Source organism: Musca autumnalis, unplaced genomic scaffold (genome assembly GCF_047663935.1).
Source record: "Musca autumnalis isolate F117 unplaced genomic scaffold, ASM4766393v1 scaffold_4, whole genome shotgun sequence".
Taxonomy (NCBI): Eukaryota; Metazoa; Arthropoda; class Insecta; order Diptera; family Muscidae; genus Musca; species Musca autumnalis.
Genome location: NW_027411977.1, coordinates 241,236,847 through 241,260,269, shown reverse-complemented (window position 1 = coordinate 241,260,269; position 23,423 = coordinate 241,236,847). Strand labels below are relative to the sequence as shown.

At 40.6% G+C, this 23,423-nt stretch overlaps 1 protein-coding gene across 8 annotated transcripts in view; it reads left to right on the top strand.

Annotated features, from left to right (window-relative positions):
- Nucleotides 1–22,616, top strand: part of LOC141403727 (uncharacterized) — a 40,723-nt gene extending 18,107 nt beyond the window's left edge. For 2 of the 8 annotated variants that reach the window (XM_073986585.1, XM_073986586.1), the window contains 2 exons: nucleotides 20,719–20,942; nucleotides 21,034–22,616. In XM_073986585.1, the coding sequence (XP_073842686.1) occupies nucleotides 20,820–20,942; nucleotides 21,034–22,491 (1,581 nt within the window). In that variant the 5' untranslated portion in view covers nucleotides 20,719–20,819 and the 3' untranslated portion in view covers nucleotides 22,492–22,616. Of the gene's footprint in view, nucleotides 1–686; nucleotides 872–1,008; nucleotides 2,614–8,576; nucleotides 8,760–8,821; nucleotides 10,245–13,343; nucleotides 13,524–13,581; nucleotides 18,032–20,718; nucleotides 20,943–21,033 lie in introns of those variants that run through there. The other 6 variants (XM_073986580.1, XM_073986579.1, XM_073986588.1 and 3 more) reach the window with 3 other exon arrangements.
- Nucleotides 22,617–23,423: the final 807 nt, after the last annotated feature.

Sequence of the window (23,423 nt, the reverse complement as noted above, 5' to 3'; positions counted from 1 at the left end):
GTATAGTAGACGACCGCATGGAGCATCTACTTGATAGAAGACATCCCAATAGGACATCTAGTTAATACGAGACATCCCCATGGGACATCTATTCATTAGTGGACAAACTCCGGAACATTAGATGACCCCATGGGTCATTTACTCTATGACAGTGGTCCATTAATTCTACACAAGTGTATTCTAAAGGACATAAAGGTCATCTACTACTCTATACTATAGAACACTCATGCATGGGTCGGTCATCTGCTTTCCAGTAGAGGACTCATGGGTCATCTTCTACATAGTGAACGCTATCGGCTATCTTCTCCAAAATAATCTGCTCGTAAGAATAGGAACCTAAACTTAGGCAAACAAACCGCGAAAGTCTACTCCGCCGTAGAAATTCTAGTAGTTTTTAGTTGAAGACGCAAAGCGTCACCTAATTGTTAAGTGAGGAAAAAATGGATCATCTATTGGACAAAGTCATTTTATCTCTAGCTGAGCACTAAGTGTATTTTTGGTAGTTTTGGAAACTACGGGTTCTTTTCCATCGTAGAAGACAGTAAAGTTTATCTACTCTGTAGTACTAATACACCTAAACCTTGCCTTCTTCTTCATCTTTAAATCCCAAACACAAAAAAAAAATTAAACAGATTTTTCCACAATTTTTCACTACAATTTTCTTTTTTTATTTTTTTGGTCTTTAGGGAAAAACGTTTAACGAACGACTGACTGCACTTTCTGGAGAATACTTTGAGAATTCTTCAATATGTCCCTGACCAAACGCTGTCGTTTGTGTGTGGGTAGATGCGATGAAGGCAAGAGTTTATATGACGATAGTGGACAAGCCAATGCTTTGCATGGAATCATTGTCAAATATTTTCATCCGACGGTAAGCTTTTGGGGACAAGTGAAGTATTGGTGGCAAATACTCATGAAATTTCAATATTTCTTAAATATTTGGCATCACTTCATAGCCATTTATGTTTTGTCAAAATTACCAACAATTAGTTCTCTTCTATCCCTTAGATTATAGACATAGGAAAATATCGACATCTAACTTCGATATGCCGCCACTGTTGGCGACAAGTATGGAAATTTTGTAATTTTCAAAAATCTATACATGAAGCTCAGATTAAGTTACTTGATGAGGAGGTACAGTTGGAGGCCAATAAATCAGCCAGTGTGGAACCACCAAGTTCAATTAGTTTTACTCAGCCGAGTGTTGAACAACATTTCAATGCACAAATTTTCCATTGCCCCGAGAGTCAACATCCATCCTCAGAGTCACAACATTTTGATGAATTAATTAATATTGAAACTGATGGCGGTAGTATTGAGTTAAAACCGATAATAATTCAGGGATCTAACGGAAGTAAAACGCTTGCAGAAAAGCGCCTTCAAGCTGTAGAAGTGGTGCAGGAATCTACAAAGGAGTCCCGACCTATTGTAAATGAAGCGGCTCAAGATGACCATAACGTTGTCGGTATGGAAATATGCCCCACCAGTTATCGCCAACCGATTATTCAACAAAATTTCAATATACCAAATGTTCAATCTTTGGCGGCTACAACATTGCAAACAACCGAACCAATATTACCTACCTCGGAATCAACATTACCCTCAACACAACCAACCTTTAATGGATTAATTAATATCCAATCTATGAATGGTAGTATCGAATTACAACAAAAACCAAATTCTGAACTTGAAAAATCTCTACCTGCAACAGACACTCTACCCGAAGAAGAATTTATTTCTCAGCCGGTCATAAAACAAGAAAAACTTAGTTCAGATTTAGATAGCGAAACTGTTCTTGTAATCGATGATTCATCAAGTGAAACGGAAAATAGCCTTCTTGTCGTGAAAAAAGAAGTACAAGAATCGGAACCTTTTCACGGGACATATGGTTTAAGTGTCAATGATACCTTAACCGAATCCGATTTAACCGATTCCACGAAACGACCCTCAAAATGTTATATCTGTAAGAAATTTGTGAAAACGCGAAAGGCATTGCGGCTGCACATGGATTTATATCATTCCACAAATATTAGCAATGAACCGGTTGAGTGTAAAATTTGCCACTGTATTTTGGAAAATAATATGGCCCTCTATGTCCACTATCACTGTGGCCATCAGTTGGCCACATACAGCTATTCATGCACCCAGTGTAATGAGTTGTTCAACAAAATGGACGACTATCAGACACATCTTAGTTTGGCACATGGTCGAGAATCGTATCAGTTTGGATACAAGCAGCCAACAACAGCAGCGACGGCGGAGTCGGATAGCAACGATGGTTGTGGGCAGAACAGTAAAAGACGACGAAAACAAACTTTAAGGATAAAGAGAGAGTAGAAAGAATCAAAATATTAAGTTTAAAATTAATAAAAAATAATATTAATTAAAATATAACATAGGTTTGTATATTGACATAATTTAAACCTCTTTAGTTTTTTGCGAATAATTTTGAAATAAAATTGAATAATTTTCTTTATTTTTTAATAAAGTACTGTAAGTAACATTTTTGACTGTAATTTAATTTATTTTCAATTTTTCACAAAATTGAGATATAAAAATATTGTATCACAAAAAACCAATAAAATTACATATACTTTTACTAGAACCTGGAAATGTAGTTGATTTTTTTTAAATAAATGGCCATTTAAAACAAAAGACTTAAGACACATATCGAGCCCCTCTCTCATCAGTATCTCACGGCAATACCTATAGGAGAGACTCTCTTTTAAAATGTATATTTATTATACATATTTATATATATAACTCAATAACACGACGCCAAAAGGAAACGTTTGCAATTTTCAATGAGCTCTTATCGTTTGACTGAGATCAGCAGGGATACCAGGTTGGTGGTTTTCCCGCTACTTGTGGTGATTTTTGACGTACAATAACCACTGTTTAAGCAGGTATGCCAACTGCTTCGAGGTAAAAATCGCCTTGGAACAGTTCGCATGCCTGGAGATGAGCAAAAATAACGCCGCGTTCTAGAAGAGTAGCACGAATTTAAAACTAAAGACTTAAGACACATACGGGTTTAATGCCATTGGTGCACTGTTGGGCAGAAATGCTCGGCCTCACACACAAAAGTGTAAAAAATACATGAGTCTCTCGCAATTTGCCCACCAATGCATTGGTGTCCAAAATAAATGAGAGAGAATTGGTGGGAGAGTAATGTCCCTTTGTTCAACAACGGCTGACATAGTTCTCAATTGAATTCGATATTCTCTGTTGTTACGACGACGTGCAGGCGTTGACATCAATGTTTAATGGGACCGACCTACACTCTCATTTGCTACTCTACTGTTGATACAATTTGGAAAAGACCTAAAACGCAAAATGTGATTCTTCTCTCCCTAGAATGTCTAACAAAACACCCAATCTCTTATTCCAAATCTTTGGAAAATTGAACGAGAGTACCCCTATCTTTTTGTTTTTTATGACCATTTTTTTTAACATAAAAGGTTATCTGCTTAAATGTAATGTGTCATCTACCCTTTAAGAGTAATTTACTCCACAGTAAAGGACAGTACATACTGTTCATATAGTTTGCAGTAGACGACCCTAAGGGTCATCTAAACATTATCTACTCTACAGAAGATTACCCTAAGGTCAACCAATTCTATAGTATAGGACGTAAATGGTCATCTACTCTACTCTACAGTAGTAGATCCTAAGGGTGGTCCGCTCTAGAGGACTCTAAGGGTCATTTATTTTAGAGAAGACGCTCCTAAAGTTCATCTGCTCTACATTAGAGGGCACTAAGAGTCATCTGTTCTACAGTAGATGGTCCGAAAGGTTAAGTAATCCACAGTTGAGGACACACAGAGTCATCTCTGTTACAGTAGAGGACTCAAGGGCAATCACTCTACAGTAGAATACCCTAAGAGTCATTTACTCTGTAGTAGAGGCCCACAAGGGCATCTACTCTGTAGTAGAGGTCCACAAGGGGCATCCACTCTCTAGTAGATGACCCCACGGGCCATCTTATCTACAGTAGAACGCGCCAAGCCTCATCTGCTCTGTTCTAAAGGACCCCAGGGGTCATATACATTCCTGTAGAGGACCCCACTGGTCTATAGATGAGGACCCATCGTGTCATCTATTCTACAGTAGAAGGTCATAAGGGTCATCTACTCTACAGTGGAGGACCCTGAGTTTAGGACTTATGGGTCATCTACTTGACAGTAGAGGACCCTATGGGTCATCTACTCGACAGTAGAGGACCCTATGGGTCATCTACTCGACAGTAGAGGACCCTAAGGCTCATCTACTCGACAGTAGAGGACCTTAAGGCTCATCTACTCGACAGTAGAGGACCCTAAGAGTCATCTACTCGACAGAACAGGAACCTAAGGGTCATCTACTCCACAGTAGAAGACTTCAAGGGTCATCTAGTCGACAGTAGAGGACACTATGGGTTATCTACTCTACAGTAGAGGATTCTAAGGGTAGAGGACTTTAAAAGTCATCTACTCGACAGTAGAGGACTCTATGGGTCATCTACTCCACAGAAGAGGATTTTAAGGGTCATCTACTCCACAGTAGAAGACTTCAAGGGTCATCTACTCGACAGAAGAGGTCCCTAAGGGTCATCTACTCGGCAGATAGAGCATTCCAAGATGACCCCGAGGTCATCTACTCCACAGAAGAGGACCCTGAGGGTCATTTACTCCACAGTAGAAGACTTCAAGGGGCACCTACTCGACAGTAGAGGACCCTAAGAGTCATCTACTCGACAGTAGAGGACCCTAAGACTGTAAGGGTCATCTACTCGACAGTAGAGGACCATAAGGGTCATCTACTCGACAGTAAAGGACCCTAAGGGTCATCTACTCGACAGTAGAGGACCCTAAGGGTCATCTACTCGACAGTAGAGGACCCTAAGGGTCATCTACTCGACAGTAGAAGACCCTAAGGGTCATCTACTCGACAGTAGAAGACCCTAAGGGTCATCTACTGCACAGTAGAAGACTGTAAGGGTCATCTACTCCACAGTAGAAGACTGTAAGGTCATCTACTCGACAGTAGAGGACTCTAAGGGTCATCTACACGACAGTAGAGAACCCATCTACTCGATAGTAGAGGACCCTAAGGGTCGTCTACTCCACAGTAGAAGACTGTAAGGGTCATCTACTCGACAGTAGAGGACCCTAAGGGTCATCTACTCGACAGTAGAGGACCCTAAGGGTCATCTACTCGACAGTAGAGGACCCTAAGGGTCATCTACTCGACAGTAGAGGACCCTAAGGGTCATCTACTCAACAGTAGAGGACCCTAAGGGTCATCTACTCGACAGTAGAGGACCCTAAGGACCATCTACTCGACAGTAGAGGACCCTAAGGGTCATCTACTCGACAGTAGAGGACCCTAAGGGTCATCTACTCGACAGTAGAGGACCCTAAGGGTCATCTACTCGACAGTAGAGGACCCTAAGGGTCATCTACCCGACAGTAGAGGACCCTAAGGGTCATCTACTCGACAGTAGAGGACTCTAAGGGTCATCTACTCGACAGTAGAGGACCCTATGGGTCATCTACTCAACAGTAGAAGACCCTATGGGACATCTACTCTACAGTAGAAGACCCTATGGGACTGCAGCAGATGGCCCTAAGATGACCCTAAGAATCATATACTCGACTCATCTACCCCAAGTGACATCTATTCCACAGTAGAGGACCCACAGTTGAAGACGTCAAGGATAATCTTCTTTACAGTAGAGGACCCTAAGAGTCATCTACTCGACAGTAGAAGACCATAAGGGTCATCTACTCGACAGTAGAGGACCCTAAGTGCCATCTACTCCACAGTAGATGACTCTAAGGGTCATTTATTCCAGAGTAGAGTGCCCTAAGGGTCCTCTACTCCACAGTTGAAAACTCCAAGGGTTATCTTTTTTACAGTAGAGAACCATAAGAGTCATACAATCCACTGTTGCGGTCCCTAAGTGTCAGTAGAGGACCCTAAGGGTCATCTACTCCACAGTTGAAGACTTCAAGGGTCATCTTCTTTACAGTAGAGGACCCAAAGGGTCATCTAATCGACAGTAGAGGACCCTAAGGGTCATCTACTCGGCAGTAGAGGACCCTAAGGGTCATCTACTCGGTAGTAGAGGATCCTAAGGGTCATCTACTCGGCAGTAGAGGACCCTAAGGGTCATCTACTCGGTAGTAGAGGATCCTAAGGGTCATCTACTCGGCAGTAGAGGACCCTAAGGGTCATCTACTCCACAGTAGAGTGCCCTAAGGGTCATCTACTCGACAGTAGAGGACCTTAAGGGTCATCTACTCGACAGTAGAGGACCCTAAGGGTCATCTACTCGACATTAGAGGACCCTAAGGGTCATCTACTCGACAGTAGAGGACCCTAAGGGTCATCTACTCCACAGCAGAGGACCATAAGGGCCATCTAGTCTGCAGCAGAGGACCCTAAGGGTCATCTACTCGACAGAGGACCCACAGCTGAAGACACCAAGGATCATCTTCTTTACAGTAGAGGACCCTAAGAGTCATCTACTCGACAGTACAAAACCATAAGGGTCATCTACTCCACAGAAGAGCACCCAAAGTGTCATCTACTCCATAGTAGATGACTCTAAGGGTCATTTGGTTTGGTTTTAGGACGCGCAGTTACCGTTGTTGGCAGCTACTTCACTCGGAGACCTTGAGGTCCGCTGTGATCATCCTTAAAGAAACTGTGTGTTGTGGTTGGGCTATACGTGATGATGATAGATGCTGGACTATTGCGGATTTGTTGTGAAGTTGAGTGTGTAGGTGATGCTGTGACGATGGATGTGAGTTTATAAGTTGTTGCTGAGGTTGTGATGGTGGATGTAAGTTTATAATCAAGTTGTTGTGTGTTGTGACTGGTTTATACTGCAGTGATGTGCGGTGGTTGGTATATTGTAGAGATATTCATGTATTGTTGTTGAGGATGCGATGATGATAGACGCCAGGTGACGGTTTATAGTAAAGATGAAACGGTAATTGGTAAGCATCAGATTTGTTGATGTAGAGTGGTTTTGGTGGGGTCATTTACTCCACAGTAGAGTGCCCTAAGGGTCCTGTACTCCACAGTTAAAAACTCAAAGGGTCATCTTCTTTAGAGTAGAGAACCCTGAGAGTCATACAATCCACTGTTGCGGTCCCTAAATGTCATATATTCCACAGTAGAGGACCCTAAGGGTCATCTACTTCACAGTTGAAGACTCCAAGGGTCATCTTCTTTACAGTAGAGGACCCTAAGGCTCATATACTCCACAGTAGATGCCTCCAAGGGTCATTTACTCCACAGTAGAGTGCCCATTGGTCATTTACACGACAGTAGACAGTAGTCTGCATCAGAGGACCCTAAGGGTCATCTACTCGACAGTGGAGGACCCTAAGGGTCATCTACTCGACAGTAGATGCCCCCAAGTGTCATCTATTCCACAGTAGAGGACCCACAGTTGAAGACACCAAGGATCATCTTCTTTACAGTAGAGGAACCTAAGAGTCATCTACTCAACAGTTGAAGACCATAAGGGTCATCTCCACAGAAGAGGACCGTAAGTGTCATCTACTACACAGTAGATGACTCCAAGGGTCATTTACTCCACAGTAGAGTGCCCTAAGGGTTTTCTACTCCACAGTTGAAAACTGCAAGGGTCATCTTCTTTACAGTAGAGAACCCTAAGTCATATAATCCACTGTTGCGGTCCCTAAGTGTCATCTATTCCACAGTAGAGGACCCTAAGGGTCATCTACTCTACAGTTGAAGACTCCAAGGGTCATCTTCTTTACAGTAGAGGACCGTTTGAGTCATCTACTCGACAGTAGAGGACCCCAAGGGTCGTCTTCTCTACAGTAGAGGTCCATAAGGGTCATCTACTCCACAGCAGAGGACCCTAAGGGCCATCTACTCCACAGTAGAGGACCCTAAGGGTCATTTACTCGACAGTAGAGGACCATAAGGGTCATCTACTCGACAGTAGAAGACTCCAAAAGTCATCTTCTTTACAGTAGAGGTCTCCAAGGGTCATCTAATCTATAGTGGAGGTCTCCAAAGATTATCTACTCTACAATAGAGGTCCCCAAAGAACATATACTCTGCAGTAGAGTATCCCTCTCAGTACTAGAGGTACGTCATCTACTCTATTTTAGAAGACCCTGGGTCGCATTTACGCTACATAAGAGAATCCTAAGCCTTGGTCATCTACTCTATAGTAGAGGATCCTAAAGAGTTGGAAGTTAATAAAGGTGTATGTCGATTACCAGGAGCTCTATAGAGGTCTAAATGGATTACGGGGAGGTCTGTAGGCAAAACTGCCTTATGAAGAGCTCTTTAGACTTGCTGTTAGATTATGTGGAGGTCCTATGGTGTTCGAAACGATTTTGGGGAATCCTTTAGAGTTCTTATACATATTACTATAGAACCTACTACGTATTAACGCTCGAGAGCCAAGTATAGGTTGTTTAAAGATGCGAATTTTAAGCTTGTCAAGATTTTTTATGTAGAAATACATTCTAATCAAATATCGCAACAACATCACTAAGGTCTTGTTTTCTTTTGTTTTTTTGTTTCTTTTTGTTTCCCAATAGACTCCTTCCTCCGAGTTGTGATGACAGGGGTTTATTTGAAAGTTTCCCAAAATCATGTCCCAAAAGAATTTGTGTCGTTTGTGTCTTAAAACTTGTAAAGACTCTAAAAGTCTCTATGACGACGTGAGTGATGGTGTTGGTAATGAGTTTTATGAACTTGTAGTGAAATATTTTCATGCTCCGGTAAGCCTTTAGATCAATTGTTGAAAATTTCAAGAAATAACATGTATTTTTGGTTCCCTTAGATTGTGGATCTGAATAAGTGCAAACATTTGAAAAAGATCTGTTGGGAATGTTGGAAACACTTGCACGATTTTGATAATTTTCAAGCTCAAGTTGCAGAGGCACAAAAGAAATTGCAGGTTACAGATAAGGATGTGGCTGTGGAAAAGGAGGCAGATGACTTTGAGGGTTGTGCAGGATCTACAAGGAGCAAATTGAGGAAGCATAGCGAAGAGGGAAAAGATTTACTGCTTAGAAAAATTTGTAAATCACCAGACTCTTTGGAACATAAGGACGTTTGCTGTTCATCATATGACCTTGATGAGGATGATGACATACCTCCAACAGATTGTCAATATTTGACAGAACTGGATTTAAGTGAAAGTGAGGTCGACTATGACATAAGTCCAGATTATCAGCCTCCTTCAAATAAGAAAACAACGCCAAAAACTAAAAAGCGAACTACTTCCTGCAGCAAAACTGAGTTTACACAAATTTTTGAATTTCCCTATGACGTAGAAACTGACCTTTCCAGCGAATTGGAATTGACGGAAAGTGATGAAAATGAGGAGGCGGCAACTTCAGAAACTTTAGATTCAACACAACAACATTCCCAAGTGCCACTGTTTGTGGATAAAAGTCAGGCACTGCCACGCAAAACCAAACGGGAATATCTCGAGCAATTGGTAGCCAAATTCATACCCATAGTGAATTGTATAGCTTGCGGTGAAACTTATCCAAACCTAACATCACTACAAAATCATTTTCATCGACAACATCCGAAAGAGAAATTCCAGGTCGAATGTTGCAACCTGAAGCTGCCTGTGCCGACACGCTTGCGCGAGCATTTAATTGTACACGATGACCCGGATGCATTTAAGTGTAAAATATGTGGTCGAAATTATAGTCTAAAATCGGGTCTACTAAATCATTTAGCCTTACGCCACCCAGAATCTACGGAACCGCAGAAGTTTCCCTGTAAATTATGCGCCAAGACATATAACTCAGTGATACGTTTAAATTTCCACATCAAGGTTACCCATGCAAAGCATCAGAGTGAGGGTCGTCAACGTCGCCGACGTTTTCGTTATTGTTCGCAAGAAGACAACCTTTTACCTGATGATCCCAACGGCTATTATACTTGTTCAGAATGTGGCAAAAAATTCAACACTCTACGAGGTTATCGCAAACACCAATGGCAAAGCCATAACATAAAGACCACACACTCATGTCCTACGTGTGGAAGGACGTTTAAGCTAAGGCAGGTCCTACAAAAACACATGGCCATTCACACCGGATACTCGTGTAAATTTTGTTCGGAAACTTTTACAAAAGTTGGAGATCTATATAAGCATCGTAATTTATATCATTTAAAAGTTAAGTCGGAGGCTACAGAGAAATGAAGTAAAGAAAAAAATAATAAAATTTGAAATTGGAAAAATATAACTTTTAATGGAAAACATTACTTTACCAGGCAAGTGGGGCCCAACGTGGGTCACATCTAAATTTCAGCTTTTGATAATTAATAAATTATCTAAAGGACCCAAAGTGTCATCGTCTCCAGAGGCGAGGGCCCTAAGTGTCATTTGAACATTAGAGTCATATTCTCTATATTAGAGGACAGCAAGTGTCATCTACTCAACATTAAGGAACCCTCATAAACTCTCCATTAGGGGACCCTAAGGGTCATCTTCCTTACAGTAGTGCATCCTAAGGGTCATCTACTTCACAGCAGAGGACCCTAGGGGTCATCTACTTTACATTAGATGAGCGTAGGGGTCATCTTCTTTACATTAGATGAGCGTACAGTAGATGACCCTTAGTGTCCTCTACTGTAAAGTACTACTTTACAGCAGAGGACCGAAAGTGTCATCCACTTTGCAATTAAAGACCCTAAGGGTCACCTACTTCTCGGTAGAGGGCCCTAGGACCCTACGAGTCAGCTACTTAGCAGTAGAGGACCCTACGGGTCATCTACTTTGCAGTAGAGGACCCTAAAGGTCATCTATGTTGCAGTAGACGACCGTACGGGTCACCTACTTTGCAGTAGAGGACCCTACGGGTCATCTAGAGGACACCACGCGTCCTCTACTTTACAGCAGAGAACCCTAGGGGTAATCTACTTTACAGTAAATAACCCTAAGGGTCATCTACTTTACAGAAGAGGACCCTACGGGACACCTACTTAGCAGTACAGGACCCTACGGGTCATCCACTTTACAGTAGAGGACCCTACGGGTCATCTATTTTACAGTAGAGGACGCAACGGGTTATCTACTTTACAGTAGAGGACCCTAAGGGTCATTTACTTTACAGTAGAGGACCCTAAGGGTCATCTACTTTACAGTAGAGGACCCTAAGGGTCATCTACTTTACAGAAGAGGACCCTAAGGGTCATCTACTTTACAGTAGAGGACCCTAAGGGTCATCTACTTTACAGTAGAGGACCCTAAGGGTCATCTACTTTACAGCAGAGGAGCCTACGGGTCACCTATTTAGCAGTAGAGGACCCTTAGGGTCATCTACTTTACAGAAGAGGATCCTTCGGGTTATCTAGAGGACACTACGCGTGATCTACTTTACAGTAGAGGACCCTACGCTACACCTACTTAGCAGTAGAGGACCCTACGGGTCATCCACTTTACAGTAGAGGACCCTACCGGTCATCTATTTTAAAGTAGAGGACGCTACGGGTTATCTACTTTACAGTAGAGGACCCTAAGGGTCATCTACTTTACAGTAGAGGACCCTAAGGGTCATCTACTTTACAGTAGAGGACCCTAAGGGTCATCTACTTTACAGTAGAGGACCCTAAGGGTCATCTACTTTACAGTAGAGGACCCTAAGGGCCATCTACTTTATAGTAGAAGATCCTAGGGGTCATCTATTTTACAGCAGAAGACCCTACTGGTCACCTACTTAAAAGTAGAGGAGCCTACGGCTCACCTAGTTAGCAGTAAAGGACCCTAAGGGTTATCTAGAGGACACTACGCGTGATCTACTTTACAGTAGAGGACCCTACGGGACACCTACTTAGCAGTACAGGACCCTACGGGTCATCCACTTTACAGTAGAGGACCCTAAGGGTCATCAAATTTACAGTAGAGGACCCTTAGGGTCATATACTTTACAGTGGAAGATCCTAGGGGTCATCAACTTTACGGTAGAGGTACCTTCAGTCATGTACTTTACAGTAGAGCACCCTAAGGGCCGTCTACTGTTTAGTAGAGGAACCTAAAGGTTATCTACTTTACAGTAGACGACCCTAGGGGTCATTTACTTTACAGTAAAGGACCCTTGAAGTCATGTACTTTAGAGTAGATGACCCTAGAGGTCATCTTCGTTACAATAGAGGACCCTAGGGGTCATTTGATTCACAGTATACGATCCTAGGAGTCATTCACTTTACAGCGGAGTACCCTTAGGGTCATCTAATTTACAAAGGAGCCTACGGGTCACCTATTTAGCAGTAGAGGACCCTTAGGGTCATCTACTTTACAGAAGAGAATCCTTCGGGTTATCTAGAGGACCCTACGGGTCATCCACTTTACAGTAGAGGACCCTACGGGTCATCTATTTTACAGTAGAGGACGCTACGGGTTATCTACTTTACAGTAGAGGACCCTAAGGGTCATCTACTTTACAGTAGAGGAACCTAAGGGTCATCTATTTTACAGTAGAGGACCCTAAGGGTCATCTATTTTACAGTAGAGGACCCTAAGGGTCATCTACTTTACAGTAGAGGACCCTAAGGGCCATCTACTTTATAGTAGAAGGCCCTACGGGACATCTATTTTACAGCAGAGGACCCTAATGGTCACCTACTTAAAAGTAGAGAAGCCTACGGCTCACCTAGTTAGCAGTAGAGGACCCTAAGGGTCATCCACTTTACAGTAGAGGAACGTACGGGTCATCTACTTTACAGAAGAGGACCCTATGGGTCATTTACCTTACAGTAGAGCACCCTACGGGTCATCTACTTTACTATAGATGACCCTAGGGTCATTTACTTTACAGTAGAAGGCCCTAGGGGTCACATATTTTAGTCATCTACGTTACTGCAGGGTTTTACAGTAGAGGATCTAAAGGATCTCTATAGAGGTCCAACTGGATTACGGGAAGGTCTGTGCGTAAAACAGCTTTTGGCGCCCAACGTGGGTCAAAATTAGATTTTAGCTCTGGGTAATTTACAATCTAGTAGCAGGGCAGGTCAGGTAATTCTTGCCAATAAGTGGACACAAAAAAAAAATCCAAAATGGAAAAAATTCCGAAGCTTGTTGAAGAACTAATAAGAAGCCGATTTAGTAAAAGAAAAATTCTGATAAAAAGAATAATTGATGATACGCAATAGAGAGCTTAAGAATCCAAAATTCCATGGTCCTCTTTATCTTTGATTCCAACTTTTATACCCCCCTACAGCATTATTTTGCAACTTCTAGTGACTTGTGAATAATTGTGTCAGTGCTTTGTTCCGTGTATTCTGTTTTGTGTTGTCCATGCCCTCCATGTTTGATGGATTCATACATTCTTTTATAATCCTTACAGTTTGGCAATTAAAATAACCTTTGAAATAATTCAAAAATGGAAAATGCAACTTTGTCGGATTTATGTAACTGCTGTCGTTTGTGTCTAAATACGGATCTCGAGAACGGAAAAACTCTTTATTCTGACACGGGTCAGAAAATGGAATTCTACGATAGTGTTTCGAAATTTTTGCATCCTAAGGTGGGTTTAAAAATAAAAAATATGATCCAATAACTGATGTTCCCTCATTTTTTTTTAGATTGTGAATTTGGAAATATTTCGTCAAATGAGAACAGTATGCCTCGTATGTACACAGATTATTTGTCACTTTGAAAAATATCAAAACTTGATTCAAGAGACTCAAAACGATCTCATTGGGGAATATGGCGATGTTAAGGATGTGGAAATAAAATATGAGAAAGATGATGAAAGTATCGCAACGACTGAGGAAAATAAGGAAGACGAGGATATAAAATCGGAGGAAGAATTTATTGAACTTTCTCAATCAAGTAATGGAAATATTTCAGATGTTGTTAAGGAGGCCAATAATACACAAGTTGTCTTAAATGAAGAAATGGAAGAGTCCTACGATTCGGAAACTCAAAGTCAAAACGATATTGTTGGAGAAGTCAATATGTCCCAAAATAGCCTAGATTTTTCTGCAAAAGAAAATTGTACACCTTCTCACCGGATAACGTCATTAACTTCCACATGTGTCCAGGAATTTAGTGAAGAGGAAGCATCTAATAACGGTTTGGATACATTGGTAGCAGATTGCGACTCTAGCTCTACAAATATATCAGAATCTTCTGCAGTAGATCCCCATAACACATACACCGATTTGACAACAGCATCGACTTTCAAACTCAATGACATCTCTTCACGCGACATAGATACCATGGCGTTAAACACCGACGATTCCCATATAGATACGTCAATATTAAAAACTCCCAGCTCAGTATTGGAAAGCAGGGAAATGGAAATATGTTTTACCGCTCCGGAAAGCTATGAAAACTCTTCAAATATCACAGATACATTAGCAACGAACAATAACTCACATGTTGGTATGGTAAGTCTAACAACTCCCATCTCTGCATGTGAAGAAAATCGCAGGGAAACATCTCTAAGGGGCCTTGAGACAACAGTATCATTAAAACAACACTCTTTATCACCACGAGATACTTATTCCCAAAATTATATGGGTACCCTAACAACTCCCATCTCTGTATATGAAGAAAATCTTAGTGAATTATTGCCAAGAGGCCCTGAAGTAACACCATCAATAAATCCCAACTCTTTACTTCCAAATAATTCGGATTTAGGCACAAACTTGAATATGAATGTGGGTTCCCTAGTAACTCCCATCTCTGCACATCAAGAAAATCTTATGAAAACATCACCAAAAAGCCTTAAAAATCCTTCAAATATCACAGATATATTTGCAACAGACAATAACCCACATGGCGATCATGCAAGCCTTGGAACTTCCATCTCTGCATATGAAGAAAATTTTGGGGAAGCATCTCCAAGGGGCCTTGAGACAGCACCACGAAGTAAATCTCAATCTTTATTTTTCATGAACTCAAACAGGTCACCAATAGACACAAACTCCAATATTGATAAGGCTAACCGAAGAACTCCCATCTCTGCATATGAAGAAAATACTAATCCAAGGTGTCTTGAGACAACAGAAGCTATAAAACTCAACTCTGTACTTCCGAATAATTCGAATGAAGTCATTAACTCGAATTTTAATATGTGTGCCCTTGTAACTCCCATCCTTGCACATCAAGAAAATCTTTTGGAAACAAGATGTTTTCAGATAACAACACCTATAAAATCCAACTCTCTATTTGCAAATAATTCGGATTTATCGCCAGTAGACACAAACTCCAATATTTATATGGCTTCTCAAATAACTTCCATCTCTGGATATGAAGAAAATCTTGGGGATATATCTCTAAGGGGTCTTAAAACAACAGCACACAGAAACCCCAATTCTTTACTTCTGAATAATTCAGATATAGGCACAAACTCGAATTTTAATATGTGTTCCCTTGTAACTCCCATCTCTGCATATCAAGAAAATCGTATGAAAACATCTACAAGAGATTTTCAGACAACAACTCATATACAATTAAACTCTCTATTTCCAAATAACTCGGATTTATCACTAGTAGATCCAAACTCGAATATTGATATGGGTACTCCCAACTCTGGATTTGCAGAAAATCTTATTGAAATATCTCCAAGAGGTCTTGAGACAACATCACCAATAAAATGCCACATTTTATTTTCCAGTGACTCTGATATATCACCAAAAGACAGGAATAATATGGCGACCCTAAAAACTTCCATCTCTGCATATAATGAGAATATTATTGAAAGTTCTCTAAGGGATGCGGAGACAACATCACCTATAAAATCCCACTCTTTATTTTCAAAGAAATCGGATATGTCACAAATAACCAGAAACTCGAAAATTTGTACAGTAACTCCCATCCCTGCATATGAAGAAAATCTTAAGGAAATATCTCTAGGCGACGATGAGACAACTCCAACAATAAAAACCCAATCTTTACATTCAAAAAACACATGCTACAATATGGATATTGCTACCCCAACAACTCCCATCTCTGATCATGAAACCAATGAATGTAATTCTTCCAAAACAATTCTTGATAAATTATCCTCGGCTAAGCAAAATTCCTCACCAAATAGCCTAGATGCACCTACAAATAATACTCACACTAATATTGCCACGGAAACCCTACAAACTTCCAACCCTGCACAAGACCCCAGTGAAATCACTATATCTCCATACCCTGAGAGCAACTCACCAATAGATTCTTTCTCTCAAAATGATCCTGAAAACCTCTTAATACCCATTGAATCACCTGAAACTGAAACCAACCGTGAAAAGAACCAAGAAAATGCTTTAAATTGTACGAATTCCGAGGCATTGGTTAGGCCACTGAAATGTCGCTTTTGCTCAAACACTTATTCTGGTATATCCTCTTTGTGCACTCACATAAGACGACATCATCGCAACTCTCAAAAGTTAAGTCATCCTTGTAAATATTGCCAACGAAAATTTGCCACTCGTAGAGGTTTAAACGTCCACTGTTCCCAACTGCACAGACGTTTTAAGGCTGCAAAGCGTATTATCCATTCCGACGGTACAGCCGTCTATGCCTGTCAACAATGTGATCAAGTTTTTGCAAACTATAGTATTTTCTCTTCACATAGATGGCATGTTCACCTTCTGCCGACCAAATACACATGTAAAATTACTCCCATTCCTGTACTGGAAATCAGTGATATTAATGCATCTCAAAGTAGCCTAGATAAATTACCCGTAGGTACGCAAAATTCCTCACCGCATAAACTGGAAGCACCAACAACTAATAATCGCACTAATAGAGAATCAGAAACCCTTCCAACTTCCGACCCTGCACATGATCCCGATGTAAACGTAATATCTCCAAACCCTACGGACAATTCACCAATAGATTCTTTCTCTCAAACAGATCCTGAAAACCTCTTAATTCCCATTGCAACACCCGAAACTGAAACAATCCCCGAAGCGAAACAAAAAAATATTTTTAATTCAAAGAATTCCCAGCCACGGATCAAGCCATTCAAATGTCACTTATGCTCAAAATCGTATCCTTATAGAACCAATTTGCGTTATCACCTAAGGCAACATCAAGGAGGTTCCCGAAACACGTATTATCATTGTAAAGATTGTCAACGTAATTTTAGTACTCCTAAAGGTTTAAGCTTACATTATTCCGCGTCGCACCGGAGTATGAAATCACCAAAACGCATTACCCAATCCGATGGTACTGATGTCTATGCCTGTCAAGAATGTGATTACACATCTACACGTTATCAAGTGTTCTCTACACACAGATGGTATTGCCACAATCTGCCGTCAAATTATATATGCCCAGTATGCGGAGAGAAGTTCAATAATTCAGGCAGTGTCTTGCAGGAACATAAAATCAAGGAGCATGGATATATTATCTGTGAGTTTTGTAATAAGCTTTGTTCAAGCCATAAAGCTCTACGAGAGCATCAACGTATAAAACATTCTGCAAAATATGCTGAAGTCAAAGCTAAACGCAAGTTGGAGATGGAAGAACGTAGGGCCGCAAAAGTTGCTGCCGCTAGTAAAGCTCGATTACAGGCGGAAGTTGAGGCAAAAGATAAACGCAAGTTGGAAATGGAGGAACGCAGATCCGCGAGACTAGCAGCCGCTCGTAAAGCCCGGTTGCAGGCAGCAATTCAAGCAAAAGCTAAACGGATGTTGGAAGCGAAAGAACGTAAAGCGGTAAAACTTGCTGCAGCTCGTAAAGAACGTAAAGCAGCAAAACTTGCTGCTGCTCGTAAAGAACGTAAAGCGTCAAAACTTGCTGACAATCGTAAAGCTCAGAAGCGGACAGAGGAAGATAAAACAGTAAAAAATTCCAAATGTTTTTATAAATGTCCATCTTGTCCAAAGAGCTTTATTAATCGCAGTAATTTGGAATTGCATTGTCGGATTGACCATTCCATTAATATATAAGACTCCTACCCGATGCAGCTGGTACTGGTCAGGGAAGGACTAATGAAAAAAAAAAAACATTGTAGTTGTTATTTGTTTAGATATTAAGATTCATTGTTGAATTGATTTGAATAAATAAAACTGAATTATTAAAAAAAAACCTTTAAATGACTTAATTTGGCTACCTGTAGCAGACTTATAAACCTTTATAATTCACTTGGAACTCTTTTCATGGGTGAAGACATCCACTGAGCTTCACACCACCGATAATAATCTTTATACATGCATATCCCGGGCTTTGATAGACCCTTTCTTAAAGAAAGCGGGCTTCGATAGACCCTTTCTTAAAGAAAGTGGACTTCGATAGACCCTTTTCGAAAGAAAGTGGGCTTTTAAAGGCACTTTCTGAAAGAAAGAGTGCTTCTATAGACCCTTTTTGAAAGGAAAATTGCTTCTAAAGGCCCTTTCTGAAAGATGTTTCTAAAGACGCTTTCCGAAAGAAAGGGTGCTTTGATAACATTTTTCTGATCGAAAGGTTGCTTCGGTAGACTCTTCTAATCGAAAGGGTGCTTTAATAGACCCTTTCTGACAAAAAACGGCCTTCGATAGACTCTTTCTGAAAGAAATCGGGCTTTGACAGACCCTTTTTGAAAGAAAGCGGTCTTCGATGAACCCTTTCTGGTAGAAAGCGGGCTTCGATGATCCTTTCTGAAACAAAGGGTGTTTCGATAGATCCTTTCTGAAATTTACAGGGATTCGATAGACCCTTTTTGAAAGAAAGCGGGTTTCGGTAGACCCTTTCTGAAAGAAAGCGGGCTTTGATAGACCCTTAAAGAAAGGGGGGCTTCGATAGACACTTTTCGAAAGAAAGCGGCCACTTTCCGAAAGAAAGCATGCTTTTATAGACACTTTCTGAAAGAAGAGGTGCTTCTATAGACCCTTTCTGAAAGGAAAGTTGCTTCTAAAGACCTTTTCTGAAAGATGCTTCTAAAGACACTTTCCGAAAGAAAGGGTGCTTTGATAGCATTTTTCTGATCGAAAGGGTGCTTTAATAGACCCTTTCTGAAAGAAATCGGGATTCAGACAGACCCTTTTTTGAAAGAATGCGGTCTTCGATGAACCGTTTCTGGTAGAAAGCGGGCTTTGATGGATCCTTTCTGAAACAAAGGGTGTTTCGATAGATCCTTACTGAAATTGACAGGGATTCGATAGACTCTTTCTGAAGGAAAGCGGGCTTTGATATACCCTTTTCGAAAGGAAGGGTACTCTGATAGACCCTGATAGCGGCCTTTGATAGACACTTTCCTAAAGAAAGCATGCTTTTATAGACACTTACTGAAAGAAGAGGTGCTTCTATAGACTCTTTCTGGAAAAGGAAAGTTGCTTCTAAAGATGATTCTAAAGACGCTTTCCGAAAGAAAGGGTGCTTTGGTAACATTTTTCTGATCGAAAGATTGCTTCGGTAGACGCTTCTGATCGAAAGGCTGCTTTGATAGACCCTTTCTGAAAGAAATCGGGATTCGACAGACCCTTTTTTGAAAAAAGCGGGCTTCGATGGGCCCTTCCTGAAACAAAGTGTTTCGATAGACCCTTTTTGAAATTGACAGAGATTCGATAGCCCCTTTTTGAAAGAAAGTGGAAAGGTCTGAAGGAAAGAGGGCTTTGGTAGACCCTTTCTTAAAGAAAACCGACTTCGATAAACCCTTTTCGAAAGAAAACGGGCTTCGATAGACCCTTCCCGAAAGAAAGCGTGCTTCTATAGACCCTTTCTGAAAGGAAAGTTGCTTCTAAAAACCCTTTCAGAAAGATGATTCTAAAGACGCTTTCCGAAAGAAAGGGTGCTTTGATAGCATTTTTCTGATCGAAAGGTTGCTTCTGATCGAAAGGGTGCTTTGATAGAGATAAAGTGAGCTTCGATAGATCCTTTCTGAAAGAAAGCGGGCTGCGATGGATCCTTTCTGAAACAAAGGGTGTTTCGAGAGACCCTTTCTGAAATTGACAGGGACTCGATAGACCCTTTTTGAAAGGAAGCGGGCTTCGATAGACTCTTTTTGAAAGAAAGCGGGCTTTGATAGATCCTTTTTGAAAGGAAGCGGGCTTTGATAGACCCTTCCTGAAAGAAGACGGGCTTTGATAGACCCTTTTTGAAAAGAAGCGGGCTTCGATGGATCCTTTCTGAAACAAAGGGTGTTTCGATAGACCTTTTCTGAAATTGACAGCGATTCGATAGACCCTTTCTGAAAGAAAGGGTGCTTCTATAGATCCTTTCTGAAAGAGAGAATGCTTCGGTAGACACTTTCTGAAAGAGGGAATACTTCGATAGACAGTTTCTGAATGATAGGGTTCTTCTGAAAGAAAGTCTGATTCTATATACCCTTCTTGAAGCAAATACACCATCTATAGACCCTTTCTGAAAGAAATGCTGAAATACTATTTCTGAATGAATGGTTACATAGACCCTTTCCAAAAAAAAAGGATGCCTCTATAGACCTTTATGTACAAATTAAGATAAGAATTTATACCCTTCGAAACACCTTTCAACTTTTTCCATTTCAGAGCTGATTTTAATTTCCTGAAACTCGATGATCCTGATTCTGTAGACCCTTCTTGAAGGAAGGACGGCATCTATAGACCCTTTCTGAAAGAATGTCTGAAATACCCTTTCTGAATGAAAGGGCTATTGCTTCTATAGGTCCATTCTTAAAGAATGGATGCTTCTATAGACCCTTTCCAAAAAAAAAGATGCCTCTATAGACCTTTATGTACAGCTTAGGATAAGAATTTATACCCTTCCAACTGTTATTTAAACTAAATACAAACCTTTCTACTGCTTTTCTTCCATTTCAGAACTGAATTTAATTTCCTAGAGCTCCATGACGGCTGCTACTTAAACATTTTTCATTTTCTTCTGCTTCTTATAAGGATTCCTAAGACCATTCCATGTCAAGATGACTCAGTCCACTACCTGTCGTTTATGTGTTGACAAATGCCAAGAATATGAGACACTTTATGATGAGAATGGGTTTGGTAATGAATTGTATGAAGTTATCTACAGTTTATTTCACCCAAAGGTAAGTTTCGCCCTTCAACGCTCTTCGAAGTTTTTTATTTTCAACTTCAATCACCCCTTCCCCTGACATTAACATAACGTATGCTCCACAGATTATAGATATGGACAAATACCGCCACTTGTCCATCATATGCAATAAATGCTGGAATCAGGTATTGGATTTTCACAATTTTCAAAAATTTGTTACCGATGCCCAAGAGCGACTGCAAGAAGATGTCAAAGATGTTAAGCCTAGCGGAGATGTGGGGAGAAACTTTCTCGATGGATTCCCCGACGCGGCGGGGGAATTTGATAATTCCTCCTCAGCACTTAACATAGAAGGTAGTTTTGTTTCCCTCTCCGAGATGGCCGCCATCGAAGCTGATGGTGATACACCTCTGAATTCACTGGAGGTAGAGGCTGCGGCCATAACTAAACGAAAACTAGCCCAAAAAATTGCACAGAGTTTTGAACCAAAGAAAAGTAAAGCTAGTGAACAGAACAATGGATCGGATAGGTGCTTTCAACAGACCACCACCACACCGGTAATAAAAATGGAAAAGGAATTTGAACTAATCGATGTCCACGATGAGGAGGGAGATGAAATGCCTAGTACATCATGGAATGCTAACGCGCCGGCGGGTGATTATGGTTTTAATGATGATTCTTCGATTATATTACTCGATGACTCGGATGAGGATGAAGATGTGGAGGCGGAAGAGGATTATTTTAACATGTCCATGTCTCAATATAATGCCGATTATGAATATGAGGACCAAACACTGGTGGATGCCATAGCTGGGGTGGATGGCCGAAGAGACAATAAATCGCGCGAAGAAAGACAACAGCATTTGAGTGTACTTTTGGCCAACTTTATGCCCATCATAAATTGTGATCTCTGCAGCCACAAATGTAAATCCTGGCCAGCTTTACAGGCCCACTTTCTTCAGCGACATCCCACAGAACAATGTTACATTCCCTGTTGTGGGCGTAAACTCAAAGAACACTGGACCCTCAAGGAACACATGCGTTATCACAACGACCCCAACACCTTTAAATGCAAACTCTGCGGCCGCATAAACACCACACGTTGTTCCCTCAAACGGCATATTGATGCCCAACATCCGGGATATCAAAAACTAAGACATTTTTGTCCAAGCTGTGATAAAGGTTTTACAACAAAGAGTGGCCTGCGATATCACTGCACCACGGTTCATGAAAACTATGGCAAACCTGATTGCCAAGTCCAACCGGATGGTAGTGTGCTCTACGTTTGTAAACAATGTGGTCGTTCGTTTAGGAATCAGGAAATGGCCAGGAAACACATCTACTACAATCACAGTCATGTGGATCGCTTCAAATGTCCGACATGTGGTTGTGTTTTCAAAAAGTCACGACCCTATCGGGAGCACGTTGCCTCTCACACAAAGAAAGAACTGTACATTTGCGCCTATTGTCCGCAAAGATTTACCTTCCTCAACACGTTGCGTTGCCACCGAAAGAGCAAGCATCCCTTGGAATCGGATGAAAATGGTTATATAGAAATCTATGCTGATAATGAACAATTTTGATAGATTTGAAGAAGTGGAGTTAGTGGTAAGAAGGCTGCCGGAAAAAAAGAGGAATTTTCCATTTATTCATTTTTTATTTACGGATTTTTATTTTGTAAATAAAGAGCAACATTATTTTCCATAAATCTTCGTTTTTCAGAATGTTATTTCGAAAATTTGACATATTTGCATTTAAAGTTAAAGTTTATCTCCTTTATAAAAAGGACAATACAGAGGTAACACCAACAATTAAAGGTTGCTGGAATAAATATTCCAATAACAAATGAGAAGTTCTTTAGAATACCAAATGTTCAATAATGAGTTCTGTGAGGTTTAAATTGCCAAAAGCAGTGTCTAGAGGTCCTAAGTAATATTGTTATATAGGGCCTCTAGGCCTTAAAAGCACTTAATTTGCAGTGAGAAGGTCTCTAGAAGTCCGATTTGGGAATAAGGATTTGTAGATATCACTGTGATACAAAAGTGGACAAAAATTTTTTGCAGGATCTCTGATGCACAAATTCGGTTTTGTGGGAGTCCATAGAAGACGAAAATACCTTTGGTTTCTTTGGATCACTTCGAGTTTTGATTTTATAACGGTAAATGTAGTGAAAAATGGGCTTTCTTGGATTTTCAAATTTAAACGGACATTACTTCTTTTTTCCACAACCGATTTGCACACACTGTATTTCATTATAAAGGGGACAGTAATGCCTTTCGAACAAGGCATAGATTTTTAAAATCGGTTAACAAATGGCTAAGTAATAGTGGTTTAAGTGTGACAGAAACGCATTAAAAAACAGTAAAATGTTTTTCCTTGTGCTCTAGGCTGCGTAAACGACACCTAACAGTACAATTATTTACTGTTAGCAAGTAGGAAATTTAGTTGGCTTTCCAAAATGGGAAAAACCAACGAAATCGGTTGAAAAGTGAATGCATTATGGCATTTTTTGTGT